General features: G+C 55.2%; 1 protein-coding gene across 6 annotated transcripts in view; it reads left to right on the top strand.

Annotated features, from left to right (window-relative positions):
* The window catches only part of CAMKK1 (calcium/calmodulin dependent protein kinase kinase 1), a 28,296-nt gene extending 17,502 nt beyond the window's left edge, over positions 1-10,794 (top strand). For 5 of the 6 annotated variants that reach the window (XM_082443887.1, XM_082443884.1, XM_082443886.1 and 2 more), the window contains 6 exons: positions 1,616-1,669; positions 2,294-2,367; positions 4,073-4,160; positions 4,381-4,509; positions 6,560-6,663; positions 8,795-10,794. In XM_082443887.1, the coding sequence (XP_082300013.1) occupies positions 1,616-1,669; positions 2,294-2,367; positions 4,073-4,160; positions 4,381-4,509; positions 6,560-6,663; positions 8,795-8,867 (522 nt within the window). In that variant the 3' untranslated portion in view covers positions 8,868-10,794. The remainder of the gene's footprint in view (positions 1-1,615; positions 1,670-2,293; positions 2,368-4,072; positions 4,161-4,380; positions 4,510-6,559; positions 6,664-8,794) is intronic. The other variant, XR_014257994.1, reaches the window with a different exon arrangement.
* The last annotated feature ends 6,080 nt before the right edge of the window (positions 10,795-16,874 follow it).

The raw sequence follows: 16,874 nt of genomic DNA, 5'->3' as shown, positions 1-16,874 counted from the left end.
TGCTGAGTTCTGGTCTGGGCTGTGGAACAGACGGAGCCTGGACGGCCCAGCTCCCTGCCCTTCTGGTCATGGTGCCAGGGCAGGAGAGCTCGTGTCTGGGGAGACATCAGAGGTTCCCCTGACTTCTTGGATACGGCAGCCTTTGAACTAGGCCTTGAAGAATGGGGAGAATTTGAGCAGGAGGTGGAGCCCAGAGAACAGACAAGAGAACTGAGGGGCACAGCGGGGCTTGGGCAGAGTTTAAAGGGTCTGGAAGTCCTAAGGGTCTGGGCTTTGTCCTAAGTGACAGAGGTAGTGGGAAAGCTTCCTGAGCAGGGACTGTGGTTCTGTGTGTCCCCGGGCACATCCTGCTCTACCCTGTGAAGTATTGGCTGCCCCACTGTGGTCCTGCTATGGAGGAAATGGTCGAGAGGCACTTGGACACGTGTGTGAGTGTGGAGCTCAGGAGATGGCTGTAGATAGAGATGTTTTTTTTTTTTAACTTTTAATTTTGATATAATTCCAAATTTACAGAAAAATTGCAAGAATAATACAAAAAACTCCCCTATATCTTTTATTCAGATTCACCAATTATTGACATTTTGTCCCATTTACCTTTTCACTGTCTCTCCCTATATTTATAGAAGTTGGAGACATTATGCCCCTTTATCACTAAATACTTCTGGAGATATTTTCTGAGAACAAGGACATTCTCTTACATAACCTCAGTACAGTTATCAAAGTTAGGACATTTATCATCGATAAAAGACTGTTATCTAATCGACCTTATTCAGATTTCATCAGTTGTCCCCATACTGTCCTTTAATGCCTTTTCTTTTTCTGGTCCAGGATCTGATTCAGGGTCAGTCACTGCATTCACTTGTCACGTCTCTTTGGGGTCCTTTAATCTGGAAAAGTGGCTTGGCCTTGACATTTTTGAAGAGAACAGTCCTGTTATTTTGTAGAATGGTGTCAGTTTGCATTTGTCTGGTGTTCCCTGATTGGATTCAGATGAGGCATCTGTGGCAGGAATACGTAGGCAAAGATTTGAGAATCATTCACATAAGAGAGAAAGTGGATACCAGGAGAGGAGGTGGGGTTCCAGAGGAGGAACTTGTAGAGAGAGGGAACATTCAAGGGCGCAGGGAAGCCCCAAGGGGTTGTGGAGGTAGCTGAGGGCCAGGGGCTGTTCTGGTGTCAGAAAGAAGGTGGATGGTGGCTTTTCCAGTGGATCATCAGGAAGAGGGATGACTTCTAGAAGCCAGAGCTGGTTTAGCGAGTATAAGTTCAACATATACTGTTGTTTCTGGGGTGCGTCTGTGTCGTGCGTACAGCAAATGTGACCCTGTAGATGAAGGGGGTTTTGTACCTGTTGAGCTGGAAACATGTCTGGTTTGGGCCCATTCCAAGGAGACTTGGAAACCCTTGACAGCAAGGGCCCTGGTCTGGCTGTCCCTGTGTCCCCAGTGCTCAGCACAGGGTCCAGCATGGAACAGGGGCCTGAGAGTGTTTGTTGAGTGAATACATGACTGAGGAAGGAGGTTCCCCACTTGCCCTCTCCCATGGCCCACTGAAGCTGGGTGACCAAAGGGTGTCAATTCCTTTTGGGGGACTGATATGAGCTGTTTCTTTCTAGGCCTTGGACGTGTGGGCCACAGGGGTCACGCTGTACTGCTTTGTCTATGGGAAGGTGAGTGCTGGGTGGGCTGGCAGAGCTGGGGCAGCCCTGGCACCATGGGCTGGGCACCATGGGCCAGGATGCATGACAGATGCAGGCCCTGCCTTTGTGTCCTTAAGTAAAGTGACTTTTGATAGAGCCCACCCAGCTCAAAGAAGACGGAAGGAAAAGGGACTTTTCTGTTCTCCTCGTGTCCCCTTGGGGGGATGGATTCATGTGCAGGAGTCCTGGGACAGCAGACATCCCAAGGGAGGTGTAGATGGTGCCATTCATTCATTCACATATTCACTCATTCATTCATTCAACAAATTGTCCTTGACCTCTGCTCTGGGTCAGGCCGGACACCCAACCTTGACGTGCCGAGATCCCCGTCCGCAGGTGCTCCCACTCCAGGGACCGTGCTGAGGCACAGGAGGGAATCTCAGGGGACATGTTCCCAAACGTCAGGCCCCGGCAGTGCAGGCCTTGCTGTGAGTGGTTGTCACGCACTCATTCAGTCCACGTTTGTTGAGCATCTCCTGTGGGCTAGGACCTGAACAAGTTAGACGAGGTCCCCCCCATCTCACGAGGAGCCCGGAGCTGCCCCCAGCGAGCTGAGGCGCTGGGCCCCGCATCCTTTGTCTCTCCCCACCGCAGTGCCCATTCATCGATGATTTCATCCTGGCCCTGCACCGCAAGATCAAGAATGAGGCCATCGTGTTCCCGGAGGAGTGAGTTGTCCACCACGGGCCCCGCCCACCCCCAGGGAGGCATGTCTGGGTTTTAGCAGAGCTTTCGTCCTTTCCGGGCCCCACCCCAGCCTGCAGATCTGGAGGTTGGGGTGCTGCTCCCTGGGAGCAAATGGAGGGAGATGTGAGCGGGGTCTCAGACATCTGGGTTGGATCTCATTGAACAGATGGGAACTCTGAGGCTGGGAGTGGGGCAGGGATGACCCCAGGTCACACATTCATCCTGCTGCTTCACTGAAGGCCTCCAGGAGGCCAGTGGCATCAACCCCATGCAGACCCTGCGCCCGCGGGGAACCTCCACCTTCTCCACACGGGGTGGGGGAGCTTCACGATGCCAGTGCGCTCCCCCGTTTCACAGATGGAAAAGTGGAGGCTCAGTGGGTCTGGGATTTGAAGCCACTCCCTCCCCCTTGCCCCTTCCTTTGTGACTGAGGTCTCTGAGCCCAGAAGGACTGTTTGGAGAGGCCTCCCCACCCATCCACAGTTCTTCCGATTATGATGCCAGCTACCACGGCAGCCAGCCGGAGTCCCCTAGCGCCTCACTTTTCAGGGCCCTTTTACCATCTGCGCAGAGTGCCCAGGTCAGAAACCAACCTGGGAGTTGTCCTCGGTGTCCCTGCCCCTCGCACCCATTTCCTGTCCGGCCCCAAGCCGTGCTGAGTCCATCTCTTACATTCCTCTTGGTTCCATTGCCAACGGCACCCCCTGCCTAGCTCAGGCCTCTGCCCTGTCCAAGCCTCTGCCTTGTCCAACTACCGCAGTCAGGCCAGAGTGACCCTGATGGAGCTCAACAGATCTCACCACGCCGCCTGCTGAAAGTTTTTCCAAGGCTTCCCAAAGCCCACAAGAAGAGGCACACCCTGGCCTGGGCATTCAGGGACCCCTGGGTCCCCCCACCTGCTCACCTGCCGCCAGCTCCCCGCTCCCTGCCGCCATCCCCACGGCACTGGCTTCCTCCCCTTTCCCGTGACTGCCTGTCTCCCAGCCTTCCCCCACCACCGCCACCCCCCCCCACCCGGCGGTATATCCTTCTCCCCAGCCCAGGAGTTTGAAAAGGGATTAAGTGTCTAGGACAGCAGAGGGAGCCAAGGTCATAGCCCTGAGAGTAGGTTCCTTCTCCCAAGAATTTAAGTAGCAGCGAAGCCTGAAGTTTAAGCAGAGACAGTCGAAGCTGATGTGGGGCTGAGTCGTGCTCTCCTCCCCCTGAGTCTCACCCCTGCCCTCCCTCTTCTGGGTGGCGGTGAGCCTCGGTTTCCTCCTCTGTCAAATGGGTATCTTCCCTGGCCGCCTCCCAGGCGGAGGAGAAGATAAGATGGTGAGTGGGGGCGAAGGCCTCTTGGGGGTCCCATAAAGTGACTCTTCTCGCATTATCCTTGCCATCTCTGCCTCCCAGGGGGTGTCCAGCACCCATGGGACCCCGTTTGTGTCTGTGACCTCTGCCCCCTGAGGAAGACTGCTTTACTTCGTACTCAGGGGAGAAGGATATCCATACGCTTGTTCTGGAACTCTCTCCTTCCGCCCTGGTACCTTTGGGGGTGTCCCTCCTGCTCTCTGAGAAGGAGGGTCGGCGGTGTCTCTGCCCTGGTGTGCACTGATCAGGGAAGCCTGGAGCAGGGTGGAATGGAGAGGTGGGAAGCAAAGGACCATCAGCTGTCTCTCCCTCGTCTCCTTCCTTCCCCTTCTTTAGGCCAAAGGTCAGCGAAGAGCTCAAGGACTTAATCCTGAAGATGCTAGACAAGAACCCTGAAACAAGAATTGGGGTGCCAGACATCAAGGTTGGGGAACCAGAGGTGCTGGGCTGGGCTGGGCCACAGAAAACAGGCCTCGGTTTCCCCTTCTGGGGAGACTTACACCGGGGACATCTGTGTATTGGGTTGGGGTTTGGGGTTTTTGGCCTTTGGACCCTCAAGGCGACTGCTGGTGGAATGCCTGGGTCCCTTGCTCGCCGATGTCTGTCGCCTGTGGCCCTGACCCTCCCTGCCCTCTGCTCCGCAGTTGCATCCCTGGGTGACCAAGAATGGGGAGGAGCCCCTTCCCTCGGAGGAGGAGCACTGCACCGTGGTGGAGGTGACCGAGGAGGAGGTGAAGAACTCAGTCAAACTCATCCCCAGCTGGACCACGGTGGTAAGAGGATGGGGGTGGAAGGTGCCGACTCCTGGGAGGGCCGGAGGGGGAGGCGAGGCTGCCGCCTGAGACTAGCTCTGTGCTGGGCCCTGTGGGGGGCAGAGGGCTTCCTGGTTGGCCAGCCCCGATGCTGGGCCCCTGAGGCCACCGTTCCGCTAGAGGCCCACAGGAACAAGGTCACATTATTCAGCCTCGTGGGAGGGAGACCAGGAGGTGTGGCGAGAAGAGCGAATGATTTAAATATACTGCCCTCACTGAGTGTCAACATTCACCACGACCGGATAATCATTTCCTTCCTTCCTTCCTCCCTCCCTCCCTCCCTTTCTTCCTTCCTAACGTTTATTGAACTTCTGCTATTTTCCAGGCACTGGACTAGGTGCCAAGGACATGACAGGGAAAGGGCCTAGGTTGCCTTTGATTTGGAGACGTGGTCCCGGGGCCCCCGCATGTCAGGCAGACACCACCTGTGTGCTCCCTCCGCTCTCCTCTCATGTTTCAGCTTTTCGCATCCTCCTCTGGACATCTACCACGTTAACAGTTGGAAGTTATTAACGTAGCCCCTGATGACCATCTGGTTTTTTTTGGGGGGGGGCACCGAGAACCATGGCTTTCCCTGCGCTGAGGTTTCACAGTGAGTCGGGGTGAGCACAAGGCCAGGAGAGCGAGCTGGGGCCTGTGCCTGGCTTGGGGTCTGGCCTGTGCACTTCATGCCTCCCTACTGGGTCCAGTAGGGCCAGCGGGCTAAAGTCCTGTGCTCTACAGAGCTCCAGGGCTGTATGGGGTCCCTGGAATTGTCAGCCCCCGTAGGGTCCCTATTTCCACTTCCCTGGTCTTAACCACCATACTCTTTTCTAAACCACTGGAATCGCCTCCCAGGTTGTCCCCCTGCCCTTCCTCCACGCTTGCCCCCACTACAGTTAACACTCAACTCAGCAGCCAGGGTGGTCCAGTGACCTGGTCATGTCCTTTCTCAGCTCAGACCCTGTTCATTCAGGCTCCCATGTTGCTCAGAGTAAGAGCCGCGCCTGACTGCCTGCTGGACCCTGCCTGGCCTGCCTGCCCCCCTTTCCCCTGCCCACCTCCTCTCCTCCCTCCGTTCACTCCGACCACCTGCCACGGAAGCTGCCGCCCCAGTGCCTTTGAACATCCCTTCCCTCCGCCTGGGGTCCTCTGGCCCAGATGTCCGCAGGACCGCTTCCTCATCCCTTCAGGTCTTCACTCCACAGTCACCTTCTCAGTGAGAAGTGAGTGAACCTTCCCGGACCCTTATCGAAGATTCCAACCTCCTCTTTGTCATACCTTATCCCCCTTCCTTGTTTTATTTTTTCCTCCTGAGCCCTTACCACTAACTAACATATATTCTACTGATCTGTCTTATTTATTACCTGTCCCTGCAACTAGAATATAAACTCTATGAGGGCAAGAATTTTTGTCTCATTGTGGTCCCGGTGCCTCGAATAGTGTCTGGCATATGTAGGCGCTCAGTAAATACTTTCTGTTGGAAGGAAGAAGGAAGGAGGGAAGAAGTGAAGGCACCCCGATGCTATGCTGGTGTGTGAGAATTTGCATGCGTGTGGGCAGGAGGATGGAGCTGTCCTTGTAGCGGGAGGAGGGACAAAGAGAGCTCGGGCACAGCAGCCTGTCCCCTCCTGGCACCCCCCCCAGGCCACTGCGCAGCTCCTCTCTGGCCCCTGGGACAGCCTCTTCTCGACTCCATCCTTCCTGTGTAGCCAGAAGGCATTTCCTAATTGCACTCCCCATGCCCTCAGCCTGGCATTCCAGACCCTCCCTGGTCTGCTCCTGGCCTCTGTGCCCGCCACGCACCAGATGCACCGGGCTCCTCGCCGTTCCCGGAATTCACCCTCAACCACCTCCCCTCCGTGCTCTTGCCATTTCTTCTGCTTGGGATGCTCTTCCCTGCTCTGCCCAAGGAAAGGGAGCTTCAGCAGGGCCCACCCAGCAGCCTCCCCGTCCGGGAGGCAGGGTGGAGGCTGCCAGTGCGTCTGGGAACCCGGGGCCTGCGTCCCTCACGCTGATGTGTCTTCCCCAGATCCTGGTTAAGTCCATGCTGAGAAAGCGTTCCTTTGGGAACCCGTTTGAGCCCCAGGCGCGGAGGGAGGAGCGATCCATGTCTGCCCCGGGAAGCTTATTGTCGTAAGTACTGGTGGGCTGAGGCCTGCAGGGTGCTCCCTGCGGTGGGGTGAGGCCTGCGGCCCCTCCCCGCACTCTCAGCATCTCCAGGCTGTGCAGGCTGAGCCCGGAGCCTGGGGACTCGCCCGGCCTCAGAGCAGGGCCCTGTCTGCACCTCTGTTCTCAGCCCACGGCAGCCTAGTCGAGGTTTGCAGGCAGACCTCTTTGTAGAACGTTGGTCTGTGTGTGGAGGGAGGGACACTTCTGCTGACTCTTCCTGGTCTGGGGGCGGGGTGGGTCAGCTGCCTTCCTGAGTGGCCTGTGCTGTACATCTGGCCATTGCCGAGGCCGTGCACCCAGTCAGCACTTCGTAAATGCTTGCTCAGCGAGTAAGGACAGGCAGACTGGTGACGACGATGATGGGCCAGGGAAGAGGAACCCCCAGTGCTGCAGGCTCCCGCCTGAGAGCCCGGCAGGTACATTCGCCACCTCCCGGGGGAGGGCAGAAAAGCAGTTCCGCAGACCTCCGTGGGCCTTGCCCTCAGCGTTTCCACCTTCTTCCACTGAAATAAAAGTGTGGGATGCTGACAAGGCCTGCTGGAGTTTGCGCACAGACCTGCAGAGAGAAAACAGTAAGGGGGTCCTGGACCAGAATGTGGTCCTGGGGCTTGGGTCGCCTTCCTCTAGCCTGCGAAGGGAGCTGCGGGACAGAGGGGCTGTGCCAGCCAGCCCGCTCTGCGGAGGAGATGTGCCCCCCTGGGAGGTGAGTGGCGGCCGCCGTCCAGGTACGTCGGCCTCTGGGGAAGGAGCAGTTTCACTTGTGCCGTCCAGGGGCCCAGATGTGGGTTTCGTCTGTGTGAGACCACCCTCTTCAGACGTACGGGGTCCCATCATAGTGGACAAGCTGGTGTCTGCTCCCTGCCAGAGGTTGCTTGCACCCAGGGAGGTCCATGTGCCAACCTCTTGCCCTCCTCTTGACAGACTCCCTGGCCTAAGTGGGGTGAGCTCTGGGGCCTGGGAGAGGCCTCGACTGTCCAAAGCTTACTTCCTGTTCCCTGTCTCTTCTGTGAGGTGGCCAGGCCTAGGGAAGGGGTTCCCTGGGCTCTTTTAGATCTGAGGGCTGCGATGCTGGAATTGGGCATAGTGTAGGGGACCACATATTCTGTGTCCAAATGGAGCCACTCTTGAGAGCGAAAGAGGAAGCTATTACTAACTATGCCGGGGACAACAGGCAGAAACTAGGACCATGAGGCGCAAACCTGGACGTCTGGTCTCCAGCTCAGTGTCTGTGACTCGGCGCCCCCTAGTGGTGGTTCAGGCCAGTCACAGGCCAGGGACGCATCCACGCAGGGCGCAGGGCTGGGTATCAAGAGTACAACTAAACAAGGCAATCGTTGTCCTTTCATGGACATGTTAATGGGGAGACAGGTCAGTTCCTTCATCTGGACTGTGAAGGGATTGGGCTTAATACTTCCCAGCTATAACATTCTATAGTTCTGTGACTCAAGTTTAATTTTGAAAAGCAGGTTTTACCTCATCAGAGTCCGAACATTTGTCCTTGATTGTCTCTGTTTTTTATGCTTCGGGATAATTGTTGAAACTCTACAGTAGATTTAAATGGGATTGATCCTTTTTAAAGGTATCAAAATCCACTCATTGATCATGTTTTAAAAAAAAAGGTCTTAGGGGAAAAAAGCAGATACAGGAATCTACTGGATATGTGACAGAATCCTGAGACCGACAGGTAGAATCTGTCCTGTGAACAAAGAAGAGAAAATGCAAAACCAAAGCCCTTCGACCCAGGACCATGGGGGCTGATCTAGGCCAACCTAGGAGGCCTGTGACCTGGCTGGTCCTTGAGGATGCAGGGAAGTCAGCTCAGGAAGGTCAGACCTGGAGAGGCTCCGGAAGCCAGGCTGGGAAATCTAGACTTCGTCTCCAGGCAGTAGGGAGCCATGGAGGGTTGTGGGCTGAGACTAGGGGTGAGGAAACCAGCAAGGGACCACGGTGCGGGAGGGTGAGACTGAGATGAGCTTAGAAAGTAGGTGAGGGGGGATTTGAGAGATGTGGATATAAATGCCTGTGTGTGTGAGTGTCCTCGTGCATGCATGTTCTGACCCCTGAGGTCCCTCTGCCTCTGGTGTCCCCTGAACAGGAAAGACGGGTGTGGTGAAGGAGGCAAAAGCCCGGAGCTCCCCGGCGTCCAAGAAGATGAGGCTGCGTCCTGAGCCCCTGCATGCGCCCAGGGCCGCCCGGCAGCACGCTCATCCTGCGCCTCCAAAGGCCCACTGCCCTCCTGCCAACAGCCGGCGCTGCAGGCAGGGGGCTGGGGACTGCGGCCCCTCTCCCGGCCCTCCTCCCCTGTCGTGCTGCATGACCTCCGCAAGTGCGTGTCCAGGGACAGGATCGGAATGTGTGTCACCTGGGGTTTGGGGGGGTAGGGCTCCCACAAAGCCTTTTGTTTCGTCCTGGCTCTCCCTGGCGCGACCCATTCTTTGGGGAAACTGGGTGCCCGTGGTGCCTTAGAAACCTCACCGGCTGGTTGGCAAGGCCCAGGGGCAGGAGGCAGGAAACCAAGATGCCAGGTGGAAGGCTCGTTTGCTACCACTGCAGAGGCCGGGCGGGCGTGGCTCAGCTGCCACCTGCACAAGGAGGGGTGTACCCTGCCTTCCTCAGGGGGGCGCTGCCAGAGCTCTTGTCTACTGAGAACACTGACGTGGAGGCTCTGAGCCCTTGGTGGGTATTCCTGGGCCTCACTGGGGCGGGGGCCAGTATTGGAGAATCCAGATTCTGTTTTTGTTATCTTTTTTTTGGTAACTTGGTGGGGGAGGCAGGTGCAAAGGTCTGACTGGGAACACGTATCGAGCTTTCCTCCGGCTTTGGGTGGTTCCCAGCATACCCACCATCACTTGGCAGCCAAGTGGATTGGACTGGCCTTCCCGGATTGTGTTTCACACTCTGGAGGATGGGCTGAGTGAGGCTTTGAGCAGAGGCCCGAACCAGGAGCACCACCCTTCCCTGCCCGCCTCCCTCCCTCCCCCCGTGGCTCCACAGAGCCGTGGCTGCCAGAGATACCAGGGCTGACATCGACCGAGGGCCCTGGACTCACAGGGCTGTGACCTTGCAGATGCTGAAGTAACCGAAATCCAGTCTTCGATCCAGCACCGGCCTCCCCATCTGGTCCCGGAAGCTGCCCTCATGTTCCAATGATGAAGGACCAACTGCCCAGGTTGGAGGCCTCGCTAGAGCAGGAACCCTGGTGGGGTGTGCACGCTGGCAGGTGGCCACGGAGAGGTGGGCCTTTTGTCGCTGGCTCGCCCCAGGACAGTTGTCATCCCGCCTGCTCAGAGCTGGAGCCGACTTCTCTCTGGGATCAGTGCCTGGCTGGCTGGCTTGGCCTTGACTGACCAAATGCTGAAGAGACTGACCCCCAACGGAAAATAAAGCAGGACTCAAATACCTGCCCTGAAAACATGGGCCAGACGCAGGATTTCAGTCGCCCTCACGGGGTTCCTGTTGCGGGATTTCAGTCGCCCTCACGGGGTTCCTGTTGCGGGAGTACTCTGTTTGGAAGGGAAGGAGGTGCGGCTGGAGGAAGGCCGCGTCCCACGTGTGTCTGTGCCTGCGGCTGTACATCGCCTCTCCGGGCACGCACACCCGTGCGTGCCCATCTGCTGCACACGGCATGTCTTGCACCGGCACGTGCATCTGTAATATAGTGTCTATGTTTATTTAAGGTTCTGAGCAGAACGCGGCCAGTTGTCACTGGGTCCACATTTCTCCCTGCTCCTCTGCACTAAGGCATTGTAACCCAGGGCTTAAACAATAATTCGGTACTGTTCTTAAGAACACTTTTATAGAGTTCATGGAGGCCATTCACGGATCAGCACGTTTTCCCTGAGCCTCTCTGCACTGGGGCCTTGGAGGGTAGGGGTTTCAGGAACACGCTCCCCGCTCGCAGAGCTCAAAGGCGGGCCCGGCTTCATTGCCCATGCTCACCCCATCACTGAGCCTTTGGGTTGGATCACTGTCTCTGAATGTAGCACAAGGGATGGACAAACTCCATAAGAGTGTTTTAAAAATTAACTTCCTAGGAAGTGAGTTAAAAATAATAAAAGCCCTTTCTTGAGTTAAAACAAAATGAAACAAAACAAACCCCCAAAACTTGGTACGTACATTTTCTGCATCTGGATGTGTTCTTTCCCACCAGCTGGCTTTGCTAACTTTTCTGCAGGGGTCTGAGTAGGACAATAGTGGGAGGAGCTCTGGGGGTGGGGGAGGGAGGGAGGGAGGGTTGATTTGGAGGGTGAGGGACTACAGTCCAGGATGTGGCTCAGTCTCCTGGGTAGGTCCTGTGGCCCCTCCTTCGGAAGAACAGGGTGTTTGGGAGCCAGTGGGTGGCCCATCAGGGCATCCTGCCTGTTTTGCAGGGGCCCAGGGAGGCCAAGGTCTGGTCCTTGGGAGCCAGTGCTACTCATGGGGCAGAAGTCCCAAGTGAAGCCTCACAGGAGTCCCTGTGATACGGGCCAGTGTCCTCCCAGTGCCCCCTTAGCCTTGGGCACTGGTACCAACTGTTTGGACCCGGCAGCTCCCTGCTCATAGGAGGCCTCTCCATGGCCATGATGAGAAAAGTCATCTTTGAAGTCAGATAGCCTTCATCTCGAATCCAAGCTTTGCCATCTAATAGCTGTGTGCCCTTTGCAAGTCATCAGAGGAGTCTCAGCTTCCTTATTGGTACAATGCAGACAACATCAGCACCTCCTCATGGGGTTCTTGCGAGGTTAAATGAGGTATTTGTGCCAAGCATCTGACGTAGTGCTTGGTACATAGTAAGTACTCAGCAAATGAGACCCTTAAAAAAAAAAAACCAAAGAACTTTCTGCCTCTGGGGCTGCCTGAAGCCAGCCTTAGAGACCAGAAGCTCAACACGTCTTGCATGACTGGTATTTGCTCATCTGCAGAGCTCCTCACCAGGTGCTACTGGAGACCAACCAGAAGGAGATCAAGCCAGAGGCTGCCCATCATGGTGATCAGTTTTTCTATCTGAGAAATGGAGACCAAAGCTGTTCCTGCCTGTTTCCTGGTCATCCTGCAGAGGTCCCAGGAGGGCTACACCAAGCCCTCTGCAGGAGGGGCTCCTGGCAGCCAGGCAGAAGTTCCCCAAATGCCACTCCCTCCCGACCCTCGCTGTCCCTCAATTTTGGACCCACCACCTCTCACTTCCTTACCGGTCTCTGGCTTGGTCCTCAGTGCTCCAATCCATCCTCTTACAAGCTGCCAGAGAGGTCTTTGGGCACCCACCTGACCACGCCCACCCCTCTCAGTGCTCGGCCTGGGGTTTGAGGCCATTGCCATTAGTCTCGCAGGCCTCCCTGGACGCTCTCCTGACCCATGCCCCGCCCACCCTCCCTCCAGCCGCTCCTCGCTCCCCACGGCTCTTCAGACTCACCCACCCCTCCCAGACACGGCTGTCCCCGTCCCTGCCTCTGTTCATCAGTGTCGGCCCCACCCTCCGAGGCCTATTCTGCAGTCGGAACAATCCTCAGGTTGGTTCATCCCAGGCGTTGGTCACCAAACCTTGTGCCTGGGTTTGACAGTACAGATTGTCACGCACAGGAGCTTCGAATAGGACCACGATGTCATTTCGCCACGAGGACGACCACTCTACGTGGCACACTAAGGTAGGGAAACTGAGGCTCAGGGTCACACAGCGAGTTAGGGAAGAGCCAGGCCAGAGCCCAGGCCTCCTGCCCACAGCCCCGCCCAGGTTCCCACGTCAGCGGCTGGGAAAACCCGAGAGCCCTGCACATGGGGAAGGACACCTGGGAAGATCGGAGATGGAGGCTGCACTCCCAGGCCTAACTACATGGGGGAGCTGAGCCCAGGCCAGGGTGTCCAGCTGAAGGCTCGGGGCAGTCCGAGGTTTGCCCTGGGAGGTCCTGGTTCCTCGTGGAGAATGTCTCTGGGCTCCGGATCCCACAGGAACTTTGCCTGGTCTCTGCTCTCCCCAACCTCTATCATCCTATATGGTGTCAGCCTGAAGGAGAGGAGGGATGGGTGGTCAGGGCCACTGAGGGTTCCAGTTTTCCCAGGGGAACACCCAGATGCACTGGGACTCATATAAACACCTCACAGGTTACGGATTCCCTCCCCCCCCACAGGCTGGCACACCTACGCAACCTCCCCTTGGGCAAACAAGCAGGCCTATCTATGGGGCTGCCTCCTGGGCCACTGGGGTTCCACTGAGGGAGGCTGGGGCCCATGCGGTGGGTGGTACTGGGCCCTGGGGGTCAACTGAGGCCCAGAAGGAGACCAGGAGGGGCTGGGAGGAGACTGTCCTCTGTCTCACCTGCAGAACAAAGCCCTGGCCGCTCCCTGCACTGCTTCAGCCTCCTGATGGACTGGTTGTCCATGGCTTAAATGGCCACCTCCTGTCCCTGGTCCCTTCCTGTGCACGTGCGCACGCGCGCGCGCGCGCACACACACACACACACACACACACACACACACAGACTGACCTGGATCTGCCCTCTGAGGTCTCAGATACATCCACTTCTCCAGCTACCATGACCCAGGGAACAAAGTCTGGGACCCCTCACTCTCCAGGGCAGTTGCCAGTTCCCACCCAGGTCGGGCTGACAGTTTATCATTAGCCCATGCCAGCTTTGTGGTCAACTTCCATGCTCTCCCCGCTGCCTAGGCCCCCACCATCTCCAAGTCACCTCCTCCAGGAAGCCTTCCCTGGTCCACAGCCCCAGAGGCACCCTTGGCATGTGATCTGGTGTCTGGTTCATCTCCTATAAGACTGGAAACAGGGCCCAGGGATTGCAGCCTTCCCTACCGGCTGAGTCACTTTCACAACTTGTTATCTGTCCACTCACTGATCCGCCATGATGAAGACCATTGGGAAAGCATCTCTCAACTGAATCGCAAGAGTGGGACCTTCCCTCTGGGAACCCCATTCTCTCCACCTGATCCCTCGTAAGCCTCTTCCCTGGCCTGTATATCTCTGGCCTTTTCTGGTCTTCCCTCCCTGCTCCTCAGCCTGCAAACTAACTCAGGTCTTCCCTTAACTATTTCCCAATTTCCACCCCCTTGGCGTTCTGAAGGCTGCTGTCCCACACTCCCAGGCACACAGGAAGAACCCCTCCTGGCTCCTCTCTCAGTTGCCCTCTGCGCGGACTCCTTCTTCCCTGTTACTTCCTGGCTCGCTCCGTCCCGTCCGCAGCAGCGCTGGCCCCTGCTTGTTCTAGTCACGGTCTGCGCTATTGGCTGATGCTCTCCGCACTGGGAGCCCTTTGACAACCCCTCCCCCCCGTCCTTCGGTCTCCCCAAGACCCTCCCTTCCCCATGGCCTAGGCGCAGGTCCACACTGAAGGAATGGAGCCACAACAGTGGGGAACCGCAACATGGGAAGGGGCTAGTTAAACTTCTTCGCCCTCGGTCTCCCCCAGGTGCAGGGGATCAGCCCTGAGGCACGGAGCTTTCACGGGAGAGGATCCACATGCCCTCAGGTGCTCTCGTCTTCTTTCAGGTAATCTCGCCAACATCCACCCACCTCCCTGGGAAATGCACCCGAAAGCTGAGCGAGGGCTCCCAGCTGTAGTCTGCCCTCTCCCATTCCCAGTTCAGCGTAGACATCAGTTATCAACCTGGCTACATGCTAAAATCTCCTAGGGAGCTTTTAAAAAATCATCCACCCTTAGAGATTCTGATTTATTTTGGTCTGGGATGTAGTCTGGGTGTCAAGGTTTTGTTGTTGTTGTTGTTTTAACAAACAGACTTTATTTTTTGGAACAGTTTTAGGTTGACAGAAAAAATGAGTAGAAAGTACAGAGTCCCATATACCCTCTCACCCGCCTCTCCCGCCCCCCAGTTTCCCCTGTTAGTAACATTTGCCTTAGTGTGGTACATTTTTTTTTTTTAAAGGTGGATATATGACATTATGTATTTTTTTAAAATGTTATTTATTTATTTATTTTTGGCTGCATTGGGTCTTTGTTGCCGTGCGTGGGCTTTCTCTAGTTGCGGTAAGTGGGGGCTTCTCTTGTTGTGGAGCACGGGCTCTAGGCTTGTGGGCTTCAGTAGTTGTGGCACGCGGGCTCGGTAGTTGTGGCACGCAGGCTCGGTAGTTGTGGCTCGCGGGCTCCAGAGTGCAGGCTCAGTAGTTGTGGTGCATGGGATTAGTTGCTCCGCGGCATGTGGGATCTTCCCAGACCAGGGCTCAAACCCGTGTCCCCTGCATTGGCAGGCGGATTCTTAACCACTGCGTCACCAGGGAAGTCCTGTATGTGACACTTGATCACTTCTTTTATGAAACTCTCCAGTCTGTCTCAGTATTCCACTCTCCTGGTTTCTTCTATTAATAGAAAATTATCCAGACATTGGAAATAAGAAAAAGGAAAAGGAAAAAGAGCCACACTGATGTTGTCTCAGTATAGTGCCAGCTGCTATCTAACATGCCTATTCCACCTGGGATCATCTCATTCTCTAGGGATGCGTACCTTGGTTTGACTTCCGATTTACTATTGATTAGGGTATTTTACAACTCTGTAAGGGCAGAGGTTAATTTATAGAAAATTCACAATAAGCAAATAATTCTTTTTTTAAATTTATTTCTTTTGAGTAAATAATTCTTGTCCAATAGTAATGCAAATATTTTCTGTCTGGTAGAAAAGGGAACCCCAAAGGTTACAGTTTCTTGCCTTGTAGAGCATTAACCTCTGTGGTTAAATTCATTTCAGTATTTCTTTGATTGACCAACTTGGTATTCATGCTCAAATTCTCTTTTGAACTAGTCTTAATATCTTCCTGAGGACTTCCCTGGTGGTGCAGTGGTTGGGAATCCGCCTGCCAATACAGCGGACATGGGTTCGAGCCCTGGTCCGGGAAGATCCCATATGCCGCGGAGCGGCTAAGCCCGTGCGCCACAACTGCTGAGCCTGCGCTCTAGAGCCTGTGAGCCACAACTACTGAAGCCCGCGCGCCTAGAGCCCGTGCTCCACAACAAGAGAAGCCACCGCAACGAGAAGCCCGTGCGCCGCAACGAAGAGTAGCCCCTGCTCGCCGCAACTAGAGAAAGCCCACGCACAGCAATGAAGACCCAATGCAGTCAAAAATAAATACATAAATAAATAAATTTATAAAATCTTACTGATGTCCTCATTCATTAATGAGGATTAAAAGCTTTGACGTGTTCATTTAATATTTGGGAGTCATGTTTTTTAACTTTTATGAAAATTGTTCTTTGCCACTACTAGTGCTGTGACCTCACCTCAGCAGGCTGCACTGAGGAAAGGAAGGGGTGGTGGGGTGAGTTAGGTGAACAGAAAGGTACAGTCATCAAGGGCTTTTCTGACAGGAGTCTAGGACCCCTGGTGTTTGCTGGATGCCCTGGCTTGCTCTGGATTCCTGATTCTCGTGCCAGCCAGAGGTCCCCCAGGGAGGTGGTTCTCCTCTGAACTGTGCTGAATTGCAATGCCTGAGTCCTCAAGGCTCTTACCCTGCAGGGAGAGGGGCCTGCCCGACCTTCTCTGCTGGCCTCCTGATGTCCATAGCTGAGGAGGGATTGCTTCCTCCTCTCCCCATGCCCCACCCCCTCAGGCCTATGGAATACATGTATTGGCACGGTCTGTGACTGTGGCCCAAAGCTGGCCAGCTAAGCACAAACTTTCTTTGAAATGTTCTTTAAAATTCATGCAAGTGCATTCCATGCGTTTAACCCAATCTTGTAACTACTATGTGTCCCTTTCATCAAGGAAAACTAGCCCTCTAAAGAGCTCCATCTCGTGTTTGCTCTGTTTTAGACCATATTTTTAAAAAAGCAAAAACAAACAAACAAAAAACTACGATGTACTGTACCCCTTCTGTTTGATCCTGTATCTACATATAATTATCTCATTTAAGCCTCACAACCTCCCATGGTGGGTAATGACCCATTTTACTGATGAAGAAATTGAATCCCAAAGGGTTAAGTAGCTTGCTCAAGGTCACATGTGGTGTAAGGAGCAGAGCCAGCCAGCTTGAGACCCAGGTGTGTCTGATATTGATCATGTTCTCCCTTGGTTTATAATTATTTGCTTCTCCATTGTGAGAGCTGGTAAGGCCTTGGAGACTCTAGGATCCCACCTCCACCCTCCTCAGATGGGAAGACGGGACCAGAAAGGGGTCAGAACTAGCCCAAGGTAACACAGGGAGGAAGGTGCGAAATCAGGACTCAAAGCAAAAACTGACCA

This window comes from Balaenoptera physalus (genome assembly GCF_965194825.1).
Source record: "Balaenoptera physalus genome assembly, chromosome: 20".
Lineage (NCBI taxonomy): Eukaryota > Metazoa > Chordata > Mammalia > Artiodactyla > Balaenopteridae > Balaenoptera > Balaenoptera physalus.
Note: the sequence above shows the minus strand (reverse complement) of the source record. Positions and strands in the feature narration are given on the sequence as shown.